This window comes from Typopeltis vanoorti, chromosome 18, assembly GCF_054136105.1.
Source record: "Typopeltis vanoorti isolate ZY-2024b chromosome 18, IOZ_Tvanoo_1.0, whole genome shotgun sequence".
NCBI classification, from domain to species: Eukaryota; Metazoa; Arthropoda; class Arachnida; order Uropygi; family Thelyphonidae; genus Typopeltis; species Typopeltis vanoorti.
The window spans coordinates 45,831,544-45,856,210 of record NC_143566.1 but is presented as its reverse complement, the minus strand read 5'-3'; the positions used below and the strand labels follow the sequence as shown (position 1 = coordinate 45,856,210).

Below are 24,667 nucleotides of genomic sequence, written 5' to 3'. Positions count from 1 at the left end.
TCAAACTATTTCTTAAATTCATTCACTGTTTCTCCACCCGGATGGATTTTGAGGTCTCATCAGTGGAAGCTAGACCAAGGAAAATGCCAAGGTTGAATTAATGCAAAAGTCATATATTTCTCTTATTAAAATGCTCTGGATCAGAGATAGCTGAAGAAAGTTTTTTCACTTTCTTTGGCTATCTCACAAGAAATTATATTCATATTTAATCCTTTATCTTAGTATAAGCAAAAGTTGAAAACAATCTGGGTAGTGTCCATCACTTAATCCACAGCATTAAGCACTTTTCAAAGGAAGTGTGCTTTGCATTATGGGATACTAATGCAATCGATGTAAAGTCAATTTTTATGGCTTGATTGGCCGAGTTGTTATACCTACTCCAACCAAAACGCAGTGGATTCAAATCTTGCTGGGGTCATAGAGATGGATCAAGAAGTAAACAATAATATAACTTTTTCAAAACTATAATTTACTTTATAACCAGATAATATGCAAATAGCAAAGCTGGAGAAAACTAAGAAAAGTGAAATAGATGATGTGGTTCTTTAGGAAGATTTGAACAGACTGTTTATTGGGCAAAAACAAATGGGTCAAGAGCCTGTGTAGCTCAGTGGATGTGGCGTTTACACACCACGGCACTTGGCCGCACGAAGGAAGACTTGGTTTCGAGTCTAGTCGGCGACTAGAGGAAATTTTTCTAAGCCTTTTTTTGACTGGTTCCCAAGTTAGTCGATCTCTGGCAAGGGCAAGCAGGTTTTTCGTCCCGTAAACTCAAGAAAATCGACCGTAGAACCCACATTATTTCAGACATTAAATATATCGTTAGGGGTAGGGACCACGAGATGACGGCACATTTGAGCCGTCTCTCTTCACTGTGTACCGCTTAATTAGTGATAGCCTTGGGCCATCTATCTCTGATTGGTACCAGTAAAGATTGAACTGCCCACTCAGTCTCCAAAAGTTAGATAGGGCTAAATGGCCTCGCCTACTCCCCGTATACGGGAATAAAAAGGCGTTAGATGATTTTTTTTTTTTTTTAAACAAATGGGTCATTCAACTCGCAAATTCACCTTTTAAAATTTAAGCTTCACAAGTTACAAAATATATGAGGTTATGAAATTTGTAAAGCAACAATTGGATGTTATGATTGCATGTGTGCACAAGCTGCTGGGATGATGAGAAGATGAATGAGAAGTTAAAGGATGTGAAAGTACAAAATAACATTATATTCAGGCAATGACAATCAAGGAAAAGAAGGGGTAGCCATAGTATTCAACACTAAATACGAGGCTAATCTTCTTGAATGACAGACAGTTTCAAGCAGAGTGATGTGGGCAAATATCAGAACAGGGAACTGGACAATGAGATTAATTTGTGCCTATGGTCCCAGAGAAGGCTCTACTAAGGTAGAAGTGGAGGAATTTTTTGAGGCTCTAGAGAAAGCTACTGACACAATGAAAAAGGAAAAATTGGGGATCTAAATAGCAGAGCAGGAAGAGATAGTCAGACATACAAAAATGTTTCGGGAAAATTTGGAGAAAAGAGCAAAGCTAATAATAATGACAAATACCTGTTGGATTTGTGCTCAGGACTTGGGCTGGTTATTACTAACACCATGTTCCAACATAAAAATGTGCACAAATTCACATGGAGAGAAGAGGCTAGGAATAAGAAAAGTCTCATTGACTATGTTATTGTTGATAGTGATGTTTTCTCCCTGGTGCAGGACACCAGAGTGTACATATGATCTGAAATTGGAAACGATTACTATTTAGTCTTGAGCAGGATAAAATTGAATTTCATATTGAAAAGAATGACATGTAAGAAAGTTTTAAAGCGAATAAAAGTTGAGCAGCTGTCAGATGTGAACAATACACAAAGATTATTGAAGAAAAAATGAAAGAGTTTGAGAACAAGAACCAAACCTTAGAGATTCAGTGGCAAGCCTTGAAGAAAACCCTGATTGATGTAGCTGGAGGCATGTGGTGAGGTTGTCTGCAAGGAAAGAAAAATCAGAACTCCATGGTGGATACAAGAATTTAAAGAGGCAGTGAAGGAAAAGAAGAAAGCATATCAAAAGTTCCTGGCAAATAAGTCAGCTTGTGCTCTTAGAGAATACAGAGACAAATGTAAGAAAGCTAAACATTGTGTAAAACTAGCTAAACAAAAGTCATGGGAGGACTTTGGCAAGAACATAGAAAATAAATATCAAGAAGGAGGTAGGATATTCTGGAGGTTGTTGAAGAAGTTTAGAAATGGAGGAAAGAGTGCTGTAAAAGGAGTTAGAGATGATAAAGGTGACATGAAAATGGGAGAAAAAGATATCCTTTGCTAAATGAAACAAGCAATGATAGCACAGTGGTAAAAAACACTCAACAGGCATACAGTCAGGAATACATATCCATACTTGAAGTAGAAAAAGCCATCAAAGGCTTGAAATGTGGAAAGGCAGCAGGAGTAGATGATATTCGACCAGAAATGCTGAAGTATGGTTGTATAAAAGTCTTACAGTGGTTGCACTGCATAGTTCAGAAGGCCTGGACACAGGGACGAATTCCTGATGATTGGAGTAGAGCTCTAATAGTACCCATTTATAAAAAAGGAAATAAAACATGAATGTTAGAATTACAGAGGTATTTCCCTACTGAGTGTTCCAGGCAAGATTTATGCCAGTATACTTGAGAAACAGTTGAGAAGAATTGTGGAAGAAAAGCTTGGTGAAGAACAAGCTGGATTTAGGCCAAATAGAGGCTATCAGGATCAGATTTTCACTTTATGACAAATAGTTGAGAAAGCATGGGAATATAACAAAGATCCGTATTTAAGTTTTGTCGATCTGGAAAAGGCACATGTCAAGGTGCCAAGATAGAAGCTATTCAATACACTACAGTTATATGGTGTCAATGGGGCATTATATCTAGACTTACCATAAAATTTTTTTATTTTTTTTTATTAATCAAACCGGAACATTTTTGAGAATTTGCTCAAAACAGAAAGTAACGCCTTCTACGCTAAGTACTTATGATTCAAAAGGCTAAATAACAGAATGGTTAACAAAAAAACAACATTTTGCAGTAATAATTTTTATCGTAATAATAATTTTTAATTACTCTTAACTGAACATAACTTATTATTAAAAAGTTATTAATATTTATCACCAGAGTGAACTTTCTTTAAAAATTCTTTGTTATTTTGAATAGTGTCAAAAAATTCACTACAATTTAGTTCACTATTAAGTTTGCAGCACAATACAGCTTTTACTGTTGATTCAGCCATTCTATCTCTTTCTTCAGACCATATGTTATTCATTATTGAGAATATCCTTTCAAGAGGTGAAGATGTGCCTGGCAGGCTGAAAATATATTCTATAATTTGGACAAGATTGGGCAATGAAATGTTCTTTTCTTTGAAATGACTGAATAGTTGTATCTATTTTTCTTCGCAACTTGTATTTTTCAAAATGTTATAGTTTGCCGACCAAAAAGCTTTTGCAATCACCACTTCATCAAACAGTTCATCCATGTTTATTACAATATTTGCAAGAGTTTCATTAATTTTTTCACCTGCAGCTTCAATTTAAGACCAAGTTCATTGTTGTTTATCTAAGTAAAAGATTCTGCTCCACCAAAACTGTTTTCCCAAAACTCAATGTAAAGAAGACATCAGTCATAAAATTTTGTAAACTCTTGTAGTATTGTATTGATATTAATACTTCCATTATTTTCCAGTATTCTAAAAAGTTTTTTGCTTCTTGAGGTATAAATTTATTATCACACCTTTCCTCAACATTTGTTTTTAATTTTCTAAGTTCAACGACAATATCTGTTGCACTCGCTTTTGTACTTTCCATAATCAAGATAGATTTGTTAAACAATTTGAGTAGCCCGTGTACAAACCTCAAATACATTTCACCACAATCATAATCAAAGAACTGTTTTATCATCACCGGACAGTGTTCTTGTGAAATAAAACATGATTTCAGTCCCTCATAAATTTCAAGTATTCTGTCAATAGCTGGAAGTAGCGAAAGTAAATGGGTGTTGCCATGTTGAAGAGCTTTTTCATACTCTACATCTACAAATTCACAGAACGCTTTTAGTTGAGTGACTCAAACCATATAAATGTGGAAATATTTATAAATTTTGACTACTAAAGCTACTATTTCAATAGGTAGAACATCAACTGCAATTTGAAGACAGTTGTGAACGATGTGAACACCGCAACCAATGAATGCCCACAATATTTCTTTCTAGTTTCTTCTTCAATCGACTGTAAAAATTGTTTTCTCCTCTCTGTTTTACACCCCCAAAATTGGTATTGTGTTATCTCCACAAAATCCAATAATTTTTTTTGTTATATTATGAGTTTTCATAACTGACATTAAATGGTTTGTCAGTATTTCTGCATTTCACTGGGAACTGATTGAAAGTCTAAAAGTTTAACTTTTACTCCACAATCTGGTGCAAAATACCACACAACACATGGCACAGTATTAATTTCTTTCCTGTTGGAAGAATCAATTGATATCGTCAAAAAATTTGTTTTGTTTAAATCTTCACAAACTTGCTGAAACAACAGTGGCTCAATCACATTAACAATGACAGCTTCCCATATTGTTCTACCTAGTCTAAACTTTGTTTCAAAAAGCTTTGATATCAATTTAGATGACCAATTGGCAGACTTAAAGCTGAGATTGTGAATAGCAACATGAAATGCAAATATTGCTTCTTTAGCAGCTATTAAAAATTCTTTGTCACTTGGATCGGCACCTTTAAAATATGACAATATCTTTGAGGAAGTTCCTGCCGCTGCTAGACTAGCCTTATGTTTTGCACATGTCAAGTGATTTTTTATGTCCGAATGCTCACCACGAGCCACAGAAAATTCTGAAGAGCACTGTTCACATTTCACTTTGTCAATATGACCACAAACATTTTTCAAAAAAGGATAATCCTTTTTTAATTCATCTGTAAAAACACAGTTTCTTTTTGGCATTTTGGGGTTAAATTAATTTAATGAAGTAAGAAAAATCGCAAACAACATGCCAAAAAGAAACACGACTCGCAATCTAAGCTCAACTAAGATTGCGCATGCTCACAATGACTTGTGACGCAGCGTACAGGCCAGAGTCAAAGTGGGGTATTTGCGTTGCCTTCTAGGCAACGCAAATTTTGTTCTAGGCAACTATTTAAGAATGCTGCTGGTCGGTAATCATCAGTAGTGTTGATCACAATGAGAAAAACAAAGGATTTTTCAGAGTTCGATATAGGACTTACCGTGGGTGCAGTTTGGCTGGAGCCATGATTTTGAAATCAGCAGAGCTAACTGGTTTCTTAAAAGGTGAGATTTCCCAAGTGTTTAATAAGTGGATAAATAACCCATGTTACTTGTCTAAGAGGCATAACTGTGGTCCTAAGACAGTCTGTCAGGAATGAGATTGCTGTCATCTGAGAAGGCTTTTAAGGACAAACCAAACTTCCTGTGTGCAGCAATTGACCAAAGCATTTAATGAACACTGTTCACACCCTATATCCCACTAAACTACACATATAGGGAATTGAAGAGAATTGGTATTGGTAGTTGCATGCCTATATGGAAACCCTGATTTCTGCAAAGAACCAAAAAGTTCATCTACTGCTGTGTCAGGAACACCATGACTGGACACTGGAAAAAGAGTCATGTGGTCCGACGAGTCATGATACACCTTGTTTTATACCAACAGTAGGCAGAGAGTTTGGCAGAAGCGCTCAATCCAGCTTGCCTTGTAAATAACTCAAGGTTTGGGAGGTGATATCATGGTGTAGGGACTAGACAGTCTCTCAGGGGATCCATTCTGTTGGTAGAGAATGAGTCCCATGATATTGCTGGAAAGTAGAGTGTCCTCAAAGGAATATCTGAACACTGTTGTTGATCTTTAAAAAGGTACCTGTGGCATAACTATAAATAATAAATTACACGATAACCAGAGTAATTAACTTTAATGAAATAAAAATACAGATATTTTGTACTGAAATTAACAATACATCATCAGTGCAGACAACAAGCAATTCAAAGGAATGGAATACAAAATACATAACAGTTGGTGGATTACCAATTAAAAACTGTTGCTTTGCATGCTAGAAATTATTATTAATAGAGAATATTATTAAAATTGTTCTTAAAAACTATTTTTTTGATGGTTACATAAGATAAGACTCTCCCAAACTTTCGGGAGAGAGAGACAATCATTTCAATTCATATTTGGCCGATTGTAAAAGGGCTAAGCAACTTTCTTTGAAAAGGTTCATATTTAAACTTGCATCTATGGAGACTTATTATCCTTCATGGGGAAGAATTCACTAAACAAACAGGCAAGTTAGGAAAATTATGGGTTTTTCAAGGTAATCTTCACACTTGATTTGCCTTACTCAAAAAATGCCGTGATACGAAAGTTATTCCTACATTTGCTAGATGTAGAGAAACCATTCGGTCACCAGAAGCTCAAGCAATTTATATTCGTGCAAGTTTTTCCTTGATACAGAACCAACTTTGGGTGACTAAAAAAAGATTTAGGATCTAATATTCAGTCTATTTTAGATCTTGAAAGAAGGATTTTAGTACCCTGGATGACGAATTACTGGATACCATTCTTCGTGTTTCTAAACAATCTTTAACCCATTCTTATGAAAGACATTCCTGCAAACTGATGCAAAAATACGAATCTTTATACCATAAGCAAAAAATTACCTTTGACAATACTCCTACTAATAAGTGGATTGTGAATATTTCTGGACGCCTGTTATCTGATGCTGAAACTAGTGCATGAACTAGTTAAAAGGTCTTAACTTCGTTGTGGTACCTAAATGCATCCAGTATCTTGATTTTTTGCATAACATCGAATGCAATCTGTCGGGACTTTCCAGCAAAGATGCTAATAAACAATGCTTTGAAGTTGCTGCATCACTTTTTAAAAACAAATCACCTCCATGTAATTTATCGAGTGGTGAAACCTATGCGCTAACCTCATTAAGAAAAAATAGCAATATATCGATTTCGAAAGCTAATGAAGGAAAAGCGGTAGTGGTAATCGATAAGGCTGACTATGAGAGAAAAGTAGACTTCCTTTTGCAAGACACCTCCACCTATCAAGAAATCAATCATAATCCTATGAAAATGCAAATTAAACAATTAAATAAGTTGCTTGATGAAGCTGTCAGTTGGGATCAAAATACTGTGGACAAGTTATGCATTTATTTTGGAAGAACTCCTCATTTATATGGCCTCCAAAAAATTCATAAAGAACGTTATCCGGTAAGACCCATCGTGAATTGTACTGACTCTCCCACTTATAGAATTGCTAAATTTCTGTCATCATCATCATCAAATTCCTGCCATGTACCCTCAAGGGTGTACAGGATAAATTTCTGTCATGTTTATTAACTGCCCATACTGGACAATCCAGATCTTTCATCAAAAATTCCATACATTTTCTTGAACAAATCAAAGATGTTCAAATACAAGAGTCGGACTTGTTAATCAGTTTTGACATTGTTTCCATCTTTACCAATATTCCATTATCTGACACTGTTAATTAACTATATGATGATTACCCTCCTGATATTGCAAAGATTTTTGAATTTGTTATACATTCAGGATATTTCAGCTGGAAAAACAAGATCTATAAATAAGTTGAAGGTACTGCCATGAGTAGCCCTCTGTCTCCACCATTGGCAAACTATTTTTTGAATCGTCTGGAAGACAACATGTTCTCATCCATTCATCCCCAACCCTCCCTTTGGTTTTGTTATGTTGATGATGTCTTTGCTATTTTGCCACATTCTGAAGAGGATCTTACTACTTTCCCACAACAAATCAATAGACTTCCCCCATGCATTCAGTTCACTATGAAAAAGAAAATGCTGGTAGTTTATCATTCTTGGACATCCTTCTTACACGCAGAGTCTCTAGTAATTTATCAACCAGTGTTTATCGAAAACCTACCTTTACTGACAGATACATTCATCAAAGTCTGCTCATCACACCTCTCAAAATACTGGTGTTATCAAGTCTTTAATTAACAGAGCACATAAAACGTGCTCATCTCCCTCCAGCTTATAACAAGAATTTTTCAGTATCAAAATATTAATAGAATTTAATGGTTACAACTCTAATCAAATCCAGCAGATAATTGACTCCTCTGTTCCAACACATCAGGATTCTCCAACAGACCACAGGATTCCAATCCCTTATATTTCTGGCATCTTGAAACTGAGTGGCAGAATTTTGAAGAAGTATCATCTCATTCCCACATATTTTCCGATCAACAAAATTTCTCACCTGTTGCCATCTACAAAAGAAAAACTGGCATTTTTATCATTAGCTGGCATTTACCGTGTGAATATAATCTAACATACTTTGAACAAACAGGCCATTCTGTGGAAAAAAAGAATTAATGAACATCGATATTATGAGGGTGGTCCGAAAAGTTCTCGGCCTCGACGATAGATGGAAACACCATCGGCAAGATTTTTTTTTTTTTTTAAGTTGGTACATCTGTCATAAGCATCCATGTGAAATTGCAAGTCATTCTATCAAGCAGTTTGTTTTATACAGCTGTCTGAAGCAAAAGTGTTGTCTGTATCCTTTGAAATCGATAAAATTGAGTATCATACAGTTATAAAATTCTTTGTAAAAGAAAGTTTAACAACCAAAAGACATTCAATTGAAGTTCATAAAAGTTCATGGGCACTCTTCTCCTTCGTTTTCGACAATTAAGAACGAGGATGGGCTGGCAATTTGGGATTTAGCCGACCAAATTGTATTCTTATTGGTTAAACCAAAATAAAAAATGATGGTACAACATGACAAAATTTCATGCCGGCTGGGGCGTCGCCCGGTTAAACAAGGCCCCCGTTGTTTTCGCCAGGGAACCAGGGCGAACAGCGAAAAGTCAGCTACTGGAACAAATCTGAATACAAACCCCAACTCAACATCACCAGAGTTAAAGATCGGTACTATCAACGTAAGAAGCCTGAATGGCAAAGAAATGGAGCTAGCTGAGGAATTAGATAAGTACCAGATCGACATAATAGGGGTGACTGAAACAAAATAGACCAAAACTGGTGAGATCTTTCTGAGCAATAAATACAAAAATGTTATATTCAGGCAATAACAATCAAGGAAAAGAAGGAGTAGCCATAGTATTCAACACAAAATACGAGGCTAATCTTCTTGAATGGCAGTCAGTCTCAAGTAGAGTAATGTGGGCAAATATGAGAATGGGGAACTGGACAATGAGACTTATTTGTGCCTATGGTTCCACAGAAGGCTCTACTAAGGTAGAAGTGGAGGAATTTTTTGAGGCTTTAGAAAAAGCAACTGACACAATGAAAAAGGAAAAGTTGGTCCTTGTTGGGGATCTAAATAGTAGAGTAGGAAATGATTGTGAGACATACAAAAATATTTTGGGAAAATTTGGAGAAAAGAGCAAAGCTAATAATAATGGCAAATATCTGTTGGATTTCTGCTCAGGACATGGACTGGTTATTACTAACACCATGTTCCAACATAAAAATGTGCACAAATTCACATGGAGAGAAGAGGCTAGGAATAAGAAAAGTCTCATTGACTATGTTATTGTTGATAGTGATGTTTTCTCCCTGGTGCAGGACACCAGAGTGTACAGAGGATTTGAAATTGGAAGTGATCACTATTTAGTCTTGAGCAGGATAAAATTGAATTTCATATTGAAAAGAATAACATGTAAGAAAGTTTTAAAGCGAATAAAAGTTGAGCAGCTCTCAGATGTAAACTGTAGACTAAAATACAGAAATATTATTGAAAAGAAAATGAAAGAGTTTGAGAACAGGAATCAAACCTTGGAGATTCAGTGGCAAACTCTGAAGGAAACATTGATTGATTCTGCCAGAGAGGCATGTGGTGAGGTTGTGTGCAAAGATAAAAAAATCAGAACTCCCTGGTGGACACAGGAAGTTAAAGAGGCAGTGAAGGAAAAGAAGAAAGCATATCAAAAGTTCCTGGCAAATAAGTCAGCTTTTACTCTTACAGAATACAGAGACAAATGTAAGAAAGCTAAACAGTGTGTAAAACTAGCTAAACAAAAGTCATGGGAGGACTTTGGCAAGAATATAGAAAATAAATATCAAGAAGGTGGCAAAATATTCTGGAGGTTGTTGAAGAAGCTTAGGAATGGAGGAAAGAGTGCTGTAAAAGGAATTAGAGATGATAAAGGTGAAATGAAAACAGGAGAAAAAGATATCCTTGAAGTATGGAGTAATTACTTTGAAAAACTGCTAAATGAAACAAGCAGTGATGACAGCACAGTGATAAAAAACACTGACCAGGCATGCAGTCAGGAATACATATCCATACTTGAAGTAGAAAAAGCCATCAAAGGCTTGAAATGTGGAAAGGCAGCAGGAGTAGATGATATTCGACCAGAAATGCTGAAGTATGGTGGTATAAAAGTCTTACAGTGGCTGCACTGCATAGTTCAGAAAGCCTGGACAGAGGGACGAATTCCCGATGATTGGAGTAGAGCTCTCATAGTACCCATATATAAAAAGGGAAATAAAACTGAATGTGAGAATTACAGAGGTATTTCGCTACTGAGTGTTCCTGGCAAGATCTATGCAAGTATACTTGAGAAACGGTTGAGAAGAATTGTGGAAGAAAAGCTTGGTGAAGAACAAGCTGGATTCAGGCCAAATAGAGGTTGTCAGGATCAGATCTTCACTTTACGACAAATAGTCGAGAAAGCATGGGAATATAACAAAGATCTGTATTTAAGTTTTGTTGATTTGGAAAAGGCATATGACAAGGTGCCAAGAGAGAAGCTATTCAATACGCTGCAGTTATATGGTGTCAATGGGGCATTATATCAAGCAATACTTAGTCTTTATTTGAGTTGTGAGTCAGCAGTTAGAATTGAAGGAAGTACAGGAAGATGGTTTAATGTTAAATCTGGTGTGAGACAAGGATGTACATTATCCCCTCTATTATTCATTATCTATGTGGATCACATTATGAAGGAATGTGGTATTAAACCTGATATCAAAATTGGAGATGTTAATGTCAGCTCTTTGCTTTATGCGGATGATGTTATACTTCTAAATAAATCCGCTACAAGTCTGCTAGATTCTCTGACTAAATTGAATAGCTGTTGTAATAGATATGGTATGAAGGTCAGTAATAAAAAGACAAAGACAATGAAAATAGGCAGAATCATTGAAAATGTCAACTGTGTTGTGAATGGAGAACCTGTGGAACAAGTAAAACATTTCAGCTACTTAGGCACAATTTTTACTGAAGATGGTAAACTAAATATAGAAATAGACAACAGAATCAGCAAAGCTGGTATCGTGGGAAGTCAATTGAATAAATTCATATGGAATAAGAAAGAAATTAGTTGGAACACTAAATTAGCTGTATACAAGACTGTGTTCAAACCAATTTTAACTTATGGATCTGAGAGCTGGGTCAGAAGTAAAACACTTGACCAAAGACTGGAGACCGCAGATATGAGAGTCCTGAGAAAGATTAGAGGCGTGAACAGATGGCATCAATGGCAATATCATATTAAAAATGAGGATATTAGGAAAGAACTTGACATTGTCAGCATCCAGGAATGCGTTAGCAGAGCTAATCTCAGATGGTATGGTCACTTAAATAGAATGGGAGAGGAAAGATTAGCAAAACAAGTGTTCTCTGCCAGTTTGGCAGGAAAACGACCCAGAGGAAGACCAAGATATAGGTGGATAGATACGGTACAAAGTGCCTTAGACGATAGAAATATAAGATCTGATAATGTTGGAGTCTTGACAAGTAACAGACTGATTTGGAGGAAAATTGTAGATAGGAAGTTAGTAATGATGTAATTTTTTCATGTAGTACTGTCATATCCTGTACACCCCTTGAGGGTACATGGCAGGAATTTGATGATGATGATGATGATGATGAAGAAATGGGCTGCCGAGTTTAAACATGGCCTTACCTGCCTTGAAGATGATCTATGTGAAGGACGTCCATAAAGTGTAACAACAGCAGAAATCATTGACTAAGTGCAAGATATGGTATTGGATGACAAATCATCCAATACCACTGATGGCAAGTCAAAGTGCTTGAAATTGCTGAGAGTATAGGCATTTCAAAAGAAAGTGTAGGATATATTTTACATGAAGAATTGCAAATGAAAAAGCTTTGTGCAAGATGGGCACCGCTCTTGCTCACAGCAGATCAAAAATGCACTCGCATGAAAATCTCTGAACAGTGCTTGGAGCATTTTAACAAGAATAAAACTGATTTTGTGCATCGATTTATTACTATGGATGAGAAATGGATTCACAATTGCACACCAGAATCCAAACAGCAGTCAAAACAGTGGACAGAAGCATTTTGTGCAGTACTAAAAGAAGACAAAGTCGGTTCCATCAGCAGATATGGCATCGGTGTTTTGGGTTGCTAAAAGCATTTTGTTTATCAATTATCTTGAAAAGGGTAAAACAATAACTGGGGAATATTATTCCGATCTTATAACCAGACTAGATGAAAAAATTCATGAGAAAAGACTCTGTTTGCAGAAGAAAAAATCATCCTTCATCAGGACAATGCACCTGCCCACAAAGGTGTTTTGGCAATGGGAAAATTAAGGGATCTGCACTATGAATTGTTGGAACATCCACCCTATTCGCCAGATTTGGTTCCCTCTGACTTCTATCTCTTCCCCAAAACTAAAACTGTTCCTTGCTAGTCAGAGTTTTTCTTCGAATCAAGAGGTGATTGCAGCTGTAGAGAGATATTTTGCAGAACTTACTGACAACCACTACATGGACAGGATAATGTCGCTGGAGCATCGCTGAAAAAAAAATATTAGTCTTAGGAGAGATTATGTTGAAAAATAAAAATAATTCATCATCGTCATCAAATTCCTGATATGTACTTTCAATGGGTGTACATGAAAAACTTACACCATCATTAACTTCCTATCTACAATTTTCCTCCAAATCAATCTGTTACCTGTCAAGACTACAACATTGTCAGATCTTATATTTCTATCATCTAAGGCAATTTTTACCGTATCAATCCACCTATATCTTAATCTTCCTCTGGGTCTTTTTCGAAAATTTAGCAAAGAACACTTGTTTTGTTAATGTTTCCTCTCCCATTCTGTTTAAATGACCATATACCACCTGAGATTAGCTCTGCTAACAATATATAGTTCTTTCCTAATATCCTCGTTTTTAATATGATATTGCCACTGGTGACATCTGTTCACCCCCTCTCATCTTTCTCAGGAATGTTTGTCTGTTTTATTTCTAACCCAGCTCTCAGATCCATAAGTTAAAATTGGTCTGAACACTTTCTTGTATACAGGTAATTTAGTGTTTTGACTAACTTCTCCCTTATTCCAAATAAATTTATTCAGTTGACTTCCTACCACACCAGCTTTGTTGATTCCGTTGTCTATTTTCATATTTAATTTACCATCTTCACTAAAAATTGTGCCTAAGTAGCTGAAATGTTTCATTTGTTCTATAGGTTCTCCATTCACAATGCAGTTGAAATTTTCAATACTTCAGCCTATTTTCATTGTCTTTGTCTTGTGATTGCTGACCTTCATACCAAATCTATTACAAGAGTTATTCAATTTAGTCAGGGAGTCTTGCAGACTTGTAACAGATTTATTTAGAAGTATAATATCATCCGCATAGAGTAAAGTGCTGAGATTAACATATCAAATTTTGATATCAGGTTTAATACCACTTTCATTCATAACGTGATCCATATAGATAATGCAAAACAGAGGGGATAATGTACATCCTTGTCTGGCACCAGATTTAACATTAAACCATTTTCCTGTATTTCCTTCAATTCTAACTGCTGACTTACAACTCAAATAAAGACTAAGTATTGCTTGATATTACTAGTCATATTTTATACCTCTATTGACACCATACAACTGCAGCACTTTGAACAGCTTCTCTCTTGGTACCCTATCATATACCTTTTCCAGATTTATAAAACTTAAATACAGATCTTCACTATATTCCCACGATTTCTCAACTATTTGTTGTGATGAGGTATATTTTTAAAATTTGATCTGGACTGCCTATATTTGGCCTGAATCCAGCTTGTTCTTCACCAAGCTTCCCTTCCACAATCCATCTCAATCGTTTCTCAAGTATACTTGAATAAATCTTACCAGGAACACTCAGTAGAGAGATACCTCTGTCTCACATTCAGTTTTATTTCCCTTTTTATATATGGGTACTATGAGAGCTCTACTCCAATCATCTGGAATTCGTCCCTCTGTCCAGGCTTTCTGAACTATGCAGTGCAGCCACTGTAAGATTCTTATACCACCATACTTCAGCATTTCTGGTCGAATATCATCTACTCCTGCTGCCTTTCCACATTTCAGGCTTTTGATGGCTTTTTCTACTTCACGTATGGATATGTATTCCTGATTGCATGTCTGTTGAGTGTTTTTTTATTACTGTGCTATCATCACTACTTGTTTCATTCAGCAATTTTTCGAAGTAATTACTCCATACATCATGGATATCTTTTTCTCCAGGTTTCATTTCATCTTCATCAGCTCTAATTCCTTTTACAGCACTCTTTCCTCCATTTCTGAGCTTATTCAACACAGCCTCCAGAATATTTTGCCACCTTGTTGATATCTATTTTCTATGTTCTTACAAAATTCTTCCCATGCCTTTTGTTCAGCTAGTTTTACACAGTGTTTAGCATTCTTGCATTTGTCTCTGTATTCTCTAAGAGCACAAGCTGACTTATTCACCAGAAACTTTTGATATGCTTTCTTCTTTTCCTTCACTGCCTCTTTAACTTCCTGTGTCCACTAGAGGGGTCTGATTTTTCTATCCTTGCAGACAACCTCACCACCACATGCCTCTCTGGCTGAATCAATCAGTGTTTTCTTTACAGCTTGCCACTGAATCTCCAAGGTTTGGTTCTTGTTCTCAAACTCATTCATTTTTTCTTCAATAATGTTTGTGTATTTTAGTCTACAGTGCACATCTGAGAGCTGCTCAACTTTTATTTGCTTTAAAACTTTCTTACATGTTCTTCTTTTCAGTATTGATTTTCGATTTTATCCTGCTCAAGACTAAATGGCGATCATTTCCAATTTCAAATCCTCTATATACTCTAGTAAGTGGGAAAACATCACTATCAACAATAACATAGTCAATGAGACTTTTCTTACTCTTTGCCTCTTCTCTCTGTAAATTTGTGCACATTTTTATGTTGGAACATTGTGTTAGTAATAACCAGTCCACGTTCTGAGCAGAAAATGGTAACAGGTATTTGCCATTATTATTAGCTTTGCTCCTTTCTCCAAATTTTTCCAAAATATTTTTGTATGTTTGATAATCATTTCCTACTCTATTATTTAGATCCCGACAAGGACCAACTTTTCCTTTTTCATTGTGTCAGCTGCTTTTTCTAAAGGCTCAAAAACCTCTCCACTTCTACCTTAGTAGAACCTTCTGTGGGACCATAGGCACAAATAAGTCACATTGTCCAATTCCCCATTCTGATATTTGCTGACATTACTCTACTTGATACTGTTTTTCATTCAAGAAGATTAGCCTTGTATTTTGTGTTCAATACTCTAGCTACACCTTCTTTTCCCTGATGATCATTGCCTGAATATAACATTTTGTATTTATTAGTCAGAAAAATCTCACCAGATTTTGTTTTTTTGTTTCAGTCAACACTATTGTTTTGATCTGGTACTTATCCAATTCCTCGACTTATCCATTTCCATTTCTTTGCCATTCAGGCTTTTTATGGTGATAGTACCAATCTTGAACTCTGGTGACGAGTTGGGATGTGTTTTAGGATTTGTTCCAGTAGCGGACTTTTCGCTGTTCATCCTGGTTCCCTCTGGCAAAAACAATGGGGACCTTGTTTAACCAAGAGACGCACCAGTGGGCATGAAATTCTGTCATGTTGTACCATTATATTATATTTTGGTTTAAGCCAATAAGAATGCAGTTTGGTCAGCTAAATCCCAAATTGCAAACCCATCCCCGTTCATACAGTATCCAGGTAGATATCTAACAGGGTTCACCATGATAAGGTGAGGATTGGACATTAGGTTGGAAGACCTGGTAGGTTCTCCGCATTCCTTTACAGGCAATATGGTGTTCTCTTGTCAGTTATACAGCTTTGACCCTTAAGCACCCTCTATAAATATAAAAATAATTTTGAAATTATAAATTTGTTTTTTTCTATTGTTAGGCTGAGAACTTTTCAGACCACCTTTGTATATCGAATACATGAAACCTCAAAAGTCTGGTTTGACACAACATAGTGTTCACACTAAACACAATATCCAGTGAAATGAAGCTTGTCTTCTCCATAGATGCAAGTTTAAATATGAATGCCTTTTCAAAGAAAGTTGCGAAGCCCTTTTACATCAGCCAAATTCAAATCTAAACTACTGTCTCTCTCTCTCCCTCCCAAAACTTTGGGAGAGTCTTATCTTATATAACCATGAAAAAAATAAATTTTAAGAATAATTTTAATAATATTCTTTATTAACATTAATTTCTAGCATGCAGCAACAGTTTTTAATTGGTAATCCACTGATTGTTGTGTAGTTTGTATTTCATTCCTTTGAATTGCTTGTTGTCTACACTGATGATGTACTGTTAATTTCAGTACAAAATATCTGTATTTTTATTTCATTAAAGTTAATTACCGTGGTTAACGTGTAATTTATTATTTATTGTTGTCAATCAAGTCTATCCTGCAATATTGACTTCTTTTTTTTTTTTTTTATCAGCAGGTGACAGTTGTTTCATAAATAACAATGCTACTGTCTATAGCACAAGAATTGTTCAGCATTCAGCAAGCATGACAGAGGCTTTCATCTTCCTTGGCAACCACAAAGCCTGGATCTGAACCCCATTGAGAATGTATGGGCCATGTTAGAAAAAAAAAATCCTCTTCTATCAAATTTGAGCCAGTTAATAGACTGTCTGGTGAATGCCTGGTATGTTGTAGATATAGATGCAATCCACTACCTTGTGGAATCTATGCTAAACTGCATATGTGCTGTAATTTGGACTAAAGGAGGTTTAACATAGTATTAAATAAAAGTTTCTTATTCAGTGACCAGTAAGTTTACAACTTAAATCCAGAATTGAAGGAAATACAGGAAGGCATTTTGATGTATAATCAGATGCCAGACAGGTATGATCATTATCTCCGCTTTTATTCATCGTCTATATATAACATTATGAAAGAAAGTGATATTAAACATGATTAATATCAGGAGGTATCAAACTTGAAGTTTGATATCACCCCTTGCTTTATGCAGATGATGCTATACTCCTAAACACGTTCAGTGCAAGTTTCTTGGATTCTCTAAATTGAATAACAGCCGTAACAAATTTGGCATGAAAATTAGCAATTAAAAGATGAAAACAATGATGATATGTAGGAACAAGGAAAAATTCAGCTGCATTCTTAATGGACAACCTTGCCATCTCCATTATTGAAGACGGCAGGTTAAATTTTGAAATAGTCAATGGAATTAACAAAGCTGATATGATGGGAAGCCAGGCGAATAAATTTATATGGAATAAAAGTGAAATTAGGGAAAACACCAAAGTAGCAATATACAAGACAGCATTTCAAACAGGTTTAAGTTATGGATCTGAGAATTGGGTAAGAAATAAAGCACTTGATCAAAGATTAGAGACCACAGATATGAGAGTTCTGAGGAAAATTAGGGGCTTGAACAGATGGCACCAATGGCAGAATCATATTAAAAATGAAGACATTAGGAAGGAACTTGACACTCTTCGCATTCAAGAATATGCGAGGAGGCTAATCTAAGATAGTTTGGTCACTTAAACAGAATGGGAAAAGAAAGATTAGCAGAGCAGGTGTTTGTTGGCAAGATGGCAGGAAAAAAAAAGACCCAGATGAAGACCAAGGTCTAGGTGGATTGATTCAGTCAAGTGGCTTAGAAGAATAAAATGTTAGGTACCATGATATTGGAATGCTGACAAATAATATACTAAGTTGTTGAAAGTTTTACTTTAAATGTAAAACTTTTAAATGTAAAAGTTATACTATAAATTAAAGATGCCAAGAAATTATATACTTGGTTTAATCCTTTATCTAAGTGTAAGCAAACATGTTTGCATCTGAACTATTTTCAGAACTGAGGCAACTCGTATATATGCAGTTTAGTCATATGCTATACAAATCATTAATGACTGCTGTGGTGGAAGACTCCACCACACACACACACACAGGATACAATATGGTTATCAGAGATTGTAAATAATCACAAAGAACTACAAGCATGCCTAATGAATTACATGATCGATGTCCACCGTGGCACATTATCTTTCCTAATAAAAACTTGTGATATATGCCATCAACATGAAATGCTATGAATATGCATACTTGATCTATAGTCTCATATGGCATTATCTGAAAACTGTGATCATTGTGGATGGCAAAATTTTGATCCAGTGGACTATGCAACTTTCTGTAACTGATTAACAGTCAACAATTTGGTGATTCTAAAGTGGCTCTAGTAACCAACAAACTGAAAAATTTGTTTTGCCTTCAGAATAAGTGAGCCTGAATAATTCTGATATACTGAATCTGAATGTAAGCTTAAAATTTCTCTGATATCCTTCAGTTTTTCAGGAATGCAGCAGCTTCTTTCAACTGGCTAATAGCTAAGAATTTGTGTTCTGATATGACTACAGTAATCAGCAAAATGAAAAATTTTTGTTTTGCCTCTAAAGTAAGTGAACCTGATTAATTCTGATGTATTGAATTTGAATGCGAGTTTAAAATTGCCCTAATATCTTTCTGTTTTTCAAGAATCAAAATCATGTGTTGATATACTAATTGTATTTCATATGAACTTGTATGTATATGAAAATTTACTTCAGTTAAAAAATTCTTTGTTGAAGACCTCTGCTTATAGCAAGCACAAAGTGGTTTCATTGATTATTTAACTGCAAACATTAATAAGTAGAGAGGAATTCTATCTGCCTGAGTTCAAATACAAGAAATATCCTAAAACTCTTCAACATATTTGTCAACAGCACTATCAGGAAGAAAGAAAGATGGGGTAAATAAATAAAAGAAAGGAAAGAATCTTTCAAAAAAAAAAAAAAAGGCAACCATATCTCACAATGACTAGTACCATGCCCATTTAAAGATTATGGGGAGGTCTGCATTTCCTCGTGTCAATTTTTTTTTTATGTTTGATTCAACTAATATGAAACTGAGAGGAATGTCAAATAAGTGGTAATGGCTTCTTAAAGCCATACATGAAGAATAGCTTTCATAACTCCACAACTGATGGTCTTGGCAGCAGAACATGGTTCTATTGAGGTAGACCTAACAGAATCTTGGTAGCAAGATAATGTGCTAGATGATCTGTAAACATTCTAAGACATCACTAATAGATTCAACCAATACACTATTTAGCAACTGATCTGTGAAATAACTAGATGTTAAAGCTGTGCCCTTGAAAAGAAGTAATTTTGGATCTTTGCATGATGTCAAATATGATCATAAAAATATTAATCATACTGCATGCCAGAAGTAATATGAGAAAAGTAAAATTTATTGGACAGTGGAGGTGTAGCTGTCTACTTAAACAACTAAAAAATAGTATGAACAAATATATAAATACAGTTCTTTATTTTGGGATGGTATGCAATGGTACGCCATAATGCCACCTTTATTAACAGTGATACATGACATATGGATGCGATATCATTTTTATTTTCAAAATTTTCCTGCTGGCACCTACTGTTTTACAAAACAAGCACTGTGTGTGTGTCATAAAAGTTAAATAATCATCACTGAATGGAATTATCTCCTCTATAAGGATTGAAAAGTTAAAATGCAACTGAAATACAATTCAACTAACAATGTGTTACATAAAAATTTGAATACCTAAATAAATTTCAAACATACCAAATTAATGACTATTTGCCTTCCATAATTGAATATCTGTGAATCAAAATGCCTCTGAAAGCCGTCTACCTAGGAAAAATATTTCAAAAATTAAGTTCTGCTGTGCATGTATGATAAAATTAGAATGTGTTCAAACTTTATTATTATTATTATACAGGCACCTTCAATCATCCCTAGCAATCTCTGTAGGAAACCCACTTAATCTACACATCATTCATCATATCTATTCTTAAACTTGTTTACATATTACACATTCACTGGCTATCCATTCTACTTAAAAGGAAAAATTCTAGATGTCATATTCTTACTAATTCTACATACACACATACTGAATTCATGGGTAAGACCCCTCTCTCTCTCTCTCTCTCTCATCTCGCTCTTCACCATTTATATGTACTACATTCCATTAATCTATGCTGATATGCAAGATCCTACAGTCTCAGATTTATTTTGGTTACTCACTTTTGTATTTACTTTTTACCATTTCCTATCTCACAGCCAGATATGTAATCAAGAGAGTCATATCAAATCCTTGAAAAGAGACAAGGATTTCCTTAACATGACATGCCAGTATCCTCAACATTACTTTTGGCATCTTAATAATGTGACTCTAAACTTTCACTTGCTATTCAAATTCATAATAAGATCACTAGTCCTACTGATTTCTTGAAGCAAAATCCCTCAATATAAATATAACAGTTGTGGTTAAACTTTTTCAAGCAATTCAAGTGACATAATACTCTTCACTCAGTGGGAGCTGCAATTTTGAAAAAAACTGCAGCTCTCGCCATACTACCAAAGAAAAATGTATTCTTTATGTGGATAATTCTCTCCAAAATCAATCACAAAAAGTTGTTTCATAAACAGCATACTTGTATAGCACTCATTACCACTTATTTTGCCATTATTGGCAAAATTACAATTTTATAATGATCTCATTACGAAGAGGGAAAAAAATGTAAAAAAATCGTTCATCAACCACCATACCTTAAACTTAATTTAATCATGTCCACTGACAGATTGAAAATAATTGCACTACAACATACCACAAAATATGTATCATAGCAGCAGATTTTTTTTTATACATCTGTACACACAAGACAATTTTTTTTTTTTTTGGATAATATTCATTGATGAATAATGGATTATTGATATTTCCATCATATTTATGGAAACTATCACTGTGATAAATTTATGGTATTCAACATGGGCTATTGAATGATAGTATTTTTGAAAAAAAAATGTCATGTTTATCATATGTGGTGCAGATATTGTATAATATTCTCCCCCCCACAACTACAAATGGTCCAGTTCAAGCCAAAATTGAAATGCCATAATATATTTTAAAGGCCATACTATTAACGGTAATGTGGTAATACCAAATTTCATTAGATTTGTATTTGATGAATATCATACTCTGTACACCCCTTGAGGGGTGTACAGGATATGATATTCATCAAATTCCTACATGGCAGGAATTTGATGATGATGATGAAATACAGCTGGAGTTAAATTTTGTATTTTATATGGATATTATCACTTTTATGGATTTACAGTATTTTTGTTTACATTTCTGAATAACTGACTGTTCTTTCAAATATTTTCTTTCACAGTAATTATAATTTATTAATTTTGGAAAGGAAGTGATGAAATGAATTAACCAAACAAAATTAACCACGTATCCTATGGAATTATTCTGCAAATCATCAAGTTGCATGATCACTGGAAATCAAACCCTTTTTAAAGTATTATTCTGCAAATCACTGGATTCATTGGTACCTTGATTAAAAACAATTTCAAAAAAAAAAAAAAAAAAGTATCAAAATATTTACTGCCTTCCTTCAAAAGCACTTCATTCCATGTCTTTCACTGCTATATTCAATTTTAACTTAGATTATAAATAAATTATATATATATATATATATATATATATATATATATATATATATATATATATATATATATATGTGTGTGTGTGTGTGTGTGCGTGTGTGATAATTAGTTACATTGACTCAGTGATTAGATATGTTCATCTTTTTTTGACTGACTGAAACCGAGAAAATAGATAAGTTAATTTAATGGAACACACACGTTTCGTCAAAAATGACTTCTTCAGGTGTGGTGACACTTGAAGCAAATTATAAAAAAAAAACATGAAAACACTGTGCCATTATAATAACAGACTTGTAAACTGAAGCTAAGTTTGAATTGAATTAAACAAGCATACAGTAATGAATGTATCGGGTTCTCAATTAATGAACAGTTATGAAGTTAAAAAATACATCAAATTGACTATTTAATTTGGTTGTTGTGTTCAACTTTTATACACCATTACTCCTGATGATGTGAATCTTACGACAAACGCAACTTATTGGGTTTTTTACTCTTTTATTTTTTATTGTTTAATAAACATGTGGTCTCAATACCAAAAACTACCTCCAGAACTGCTTACACATAGAAACCTTCGCTTACATATGTATTAATATATATTTTGTAAAAGTCATCTGAGCTGCTTACAACTTCCAAGTGAAAGTCTACAAATGTTCTAAAGCATTGTATAAGCTTTTTGAGAAAAGGCCAAGAAATCATGATCACTCCATTATAGTGAAAAACTAAAATTATGTTGTGAGAATGTTAATTTTTCTTGTCAGAATTTCAACACTGATGATAGGACACGTAATTATATCATATTTTTAAAAATCTGGGACAATTTTCTGAGTATTGTAACATTTTGAGTGTTGAATAAAATCAAAGTTGGAATATGAAAAGAAATTGGCTGAAAGTGACCCAAAAGAATTTTATCATTACTGTAAATAAAAGAAACAATGAACATGGAAGAATAACTTTACTGAATGCCGAGAGTATTCTTGTGTCAGAAGCAGATGAAATAGCTCAAATAATGAGTGTTACTTTTGTTTTGTGCTCTAATTCTTAGAAAATTTAGGAATGAGAATGTGAGGAGTTTTTTTTTTTTAAATCAAATTACTATTCACAAATTTAAATCACAATTCTGAGGTGTATAACCATCCCTTTTTTATAATGACAATATTTTCCTCCGCATAAACTGTCCGTCATGTTGGTGGATAGTTATTCTGCTTGTCAGCTATTTTAAACTGATTTGTTAGATGAGCTCTAATAAAATTAAATTTTATGAGAAAACAATTCAATAAGAGAAGATACAATTGTCTTGCTCAAATTGTTACTTTCAAGAGAGAAAAAAAGTTGAAGAAGCAAGCTACACTTGGAACTAATTTTTAATTATCCATGAAACGAGCACTTACTCAAAAAGCTTATAAGAACAGAGAAAAAAAAAGTCTTTTGCTAATGTTAACTGTATATATTGTTACTCTCAAGAAGTTAGCATAAATAAATGATGCCTAATTTCTTGAAATACTGAAATGCAGAAAAAAAAAAGTGTACAGGAGCATGAAGACAATCTTATTTAAAAGCACTTGCATTAAAACAGGTACACAGAGGAAGCAAGTTTTTTAATGGGTCAGAAAGTAAATTATATTTGCAATTATATTCTTGTCTTTCTTTTGCCCAAGCAAAAATGTCTGCATATTAAGTATCAGAATCTTTATGACTACAACTGTTTTAAATATACAGGAGATGACCTCACATCAAATTTTTCCAGTATCCCATAATGCAGAGCATACCACTTCCTTTTGGATATGAATATTCCTCTGCATCATGGGTACCTAATCAAGCTAATTTCAACCTTGATGAAGCACCATTTGTTCAATCATGCCAGAGGTTCCAAAAATTAAGAGTAAATTACCACTTTCTCATTTCTCTAAACACTTCGCTCCAGGAGGTGACCTGGGAGAGGAATCTCTGCATTGTCCTGCCAGAAGTAGGCCCACAGTTGAGTTAAAACCAGCAGGAAGCAAAAACCTGCTCTATTTTTAGGGTAAGTGCCATGTAGATGACCTTTACTGAGGCTGAATCAGTAGTACCTAGGACTCCAGAGATATTGAGCAAAATCACTGGAAGAAGTAATATTTCCATATACAAGTAATAAATTGGTGTATCCTCTTATTACATTAAAATGCTATGGATAAGAGACAGATGCAGCAAGTTCTGTTTTTTTCTTGTTGTACCTCATTCTTTTCTCGTCTCTCCCCCCCCCCCCAGTCCTGCTCTTCAAATACACGTACTTTCATGCCATTTTCACGGTTATTGACAACACTTAACTTTATTCTCTCAAGATGCACACTTTCATCACAATTTAACAAAATTTTCAAAGCACTTTGTACATTGTTTTACCATCTTCACTCTCTACATTCATTCTTGCCAAACAATGCATCTTACAAAACAACAATGCCGATCTCATCAAATAATGCTTTGTTGACTTCCAATGCTATGGCACACAAAATAACTGCACTTAGCAATCTTAATCTCTGATGTAAATAGCCTGGCTGGTTATGTAAATAACACCTCCACTTTCTATAACAGGCTGTGAATTTGACTTTATTGCAACATGGATGTTTACGAGTTTCTTTAGGTGGTAGATGACTTTTGTTGCCCAGTGAGATCACCATCTTTCTTACCAGATACCTAAAGCAGCTTGGCTTCTAGTGCAAGTATCCTAGATTAACTGACCTTTAGCTGCTTACAGTACTAAATGTACAGCAGATTATCAGTATGAAAAGAAACTGGTTCTGCAAGCTAAAGA

The 24,667-nt window shown here is 34.6% G+C and overlaps 1 protein-coding gene across 5 annotated transcripts in view; it reads right to left on the bottom strand.

Moving 5' to 3' along the window:
- Sac1 (phosphatidylinositol-3-phosphatase SAC1) overlaps nt 1-24,667 on the bottom strand; it is a 359,287-nt gene that overhangs the window by 152,195 nt on the left and 182,425 nt on the right. For all 5 annotated transcript variants that reach the window (XR_016549855.1, XM_090408681.1, XM_090408682.1 and 2 more), the window contains exon 10: nt 19,990-20,058. Coding sequence is in view for 4 of the 5 variants with exons in the window: in XM_090408681.1 (XP_090264807.1) it covers nt 19,990-20,058 (69 nt within the window). In the remaining variant the exon portion in view is untranslated. The remainder of the gene's footprint in view (nt 1-19,989; nt 20,059-24,667) is intronic.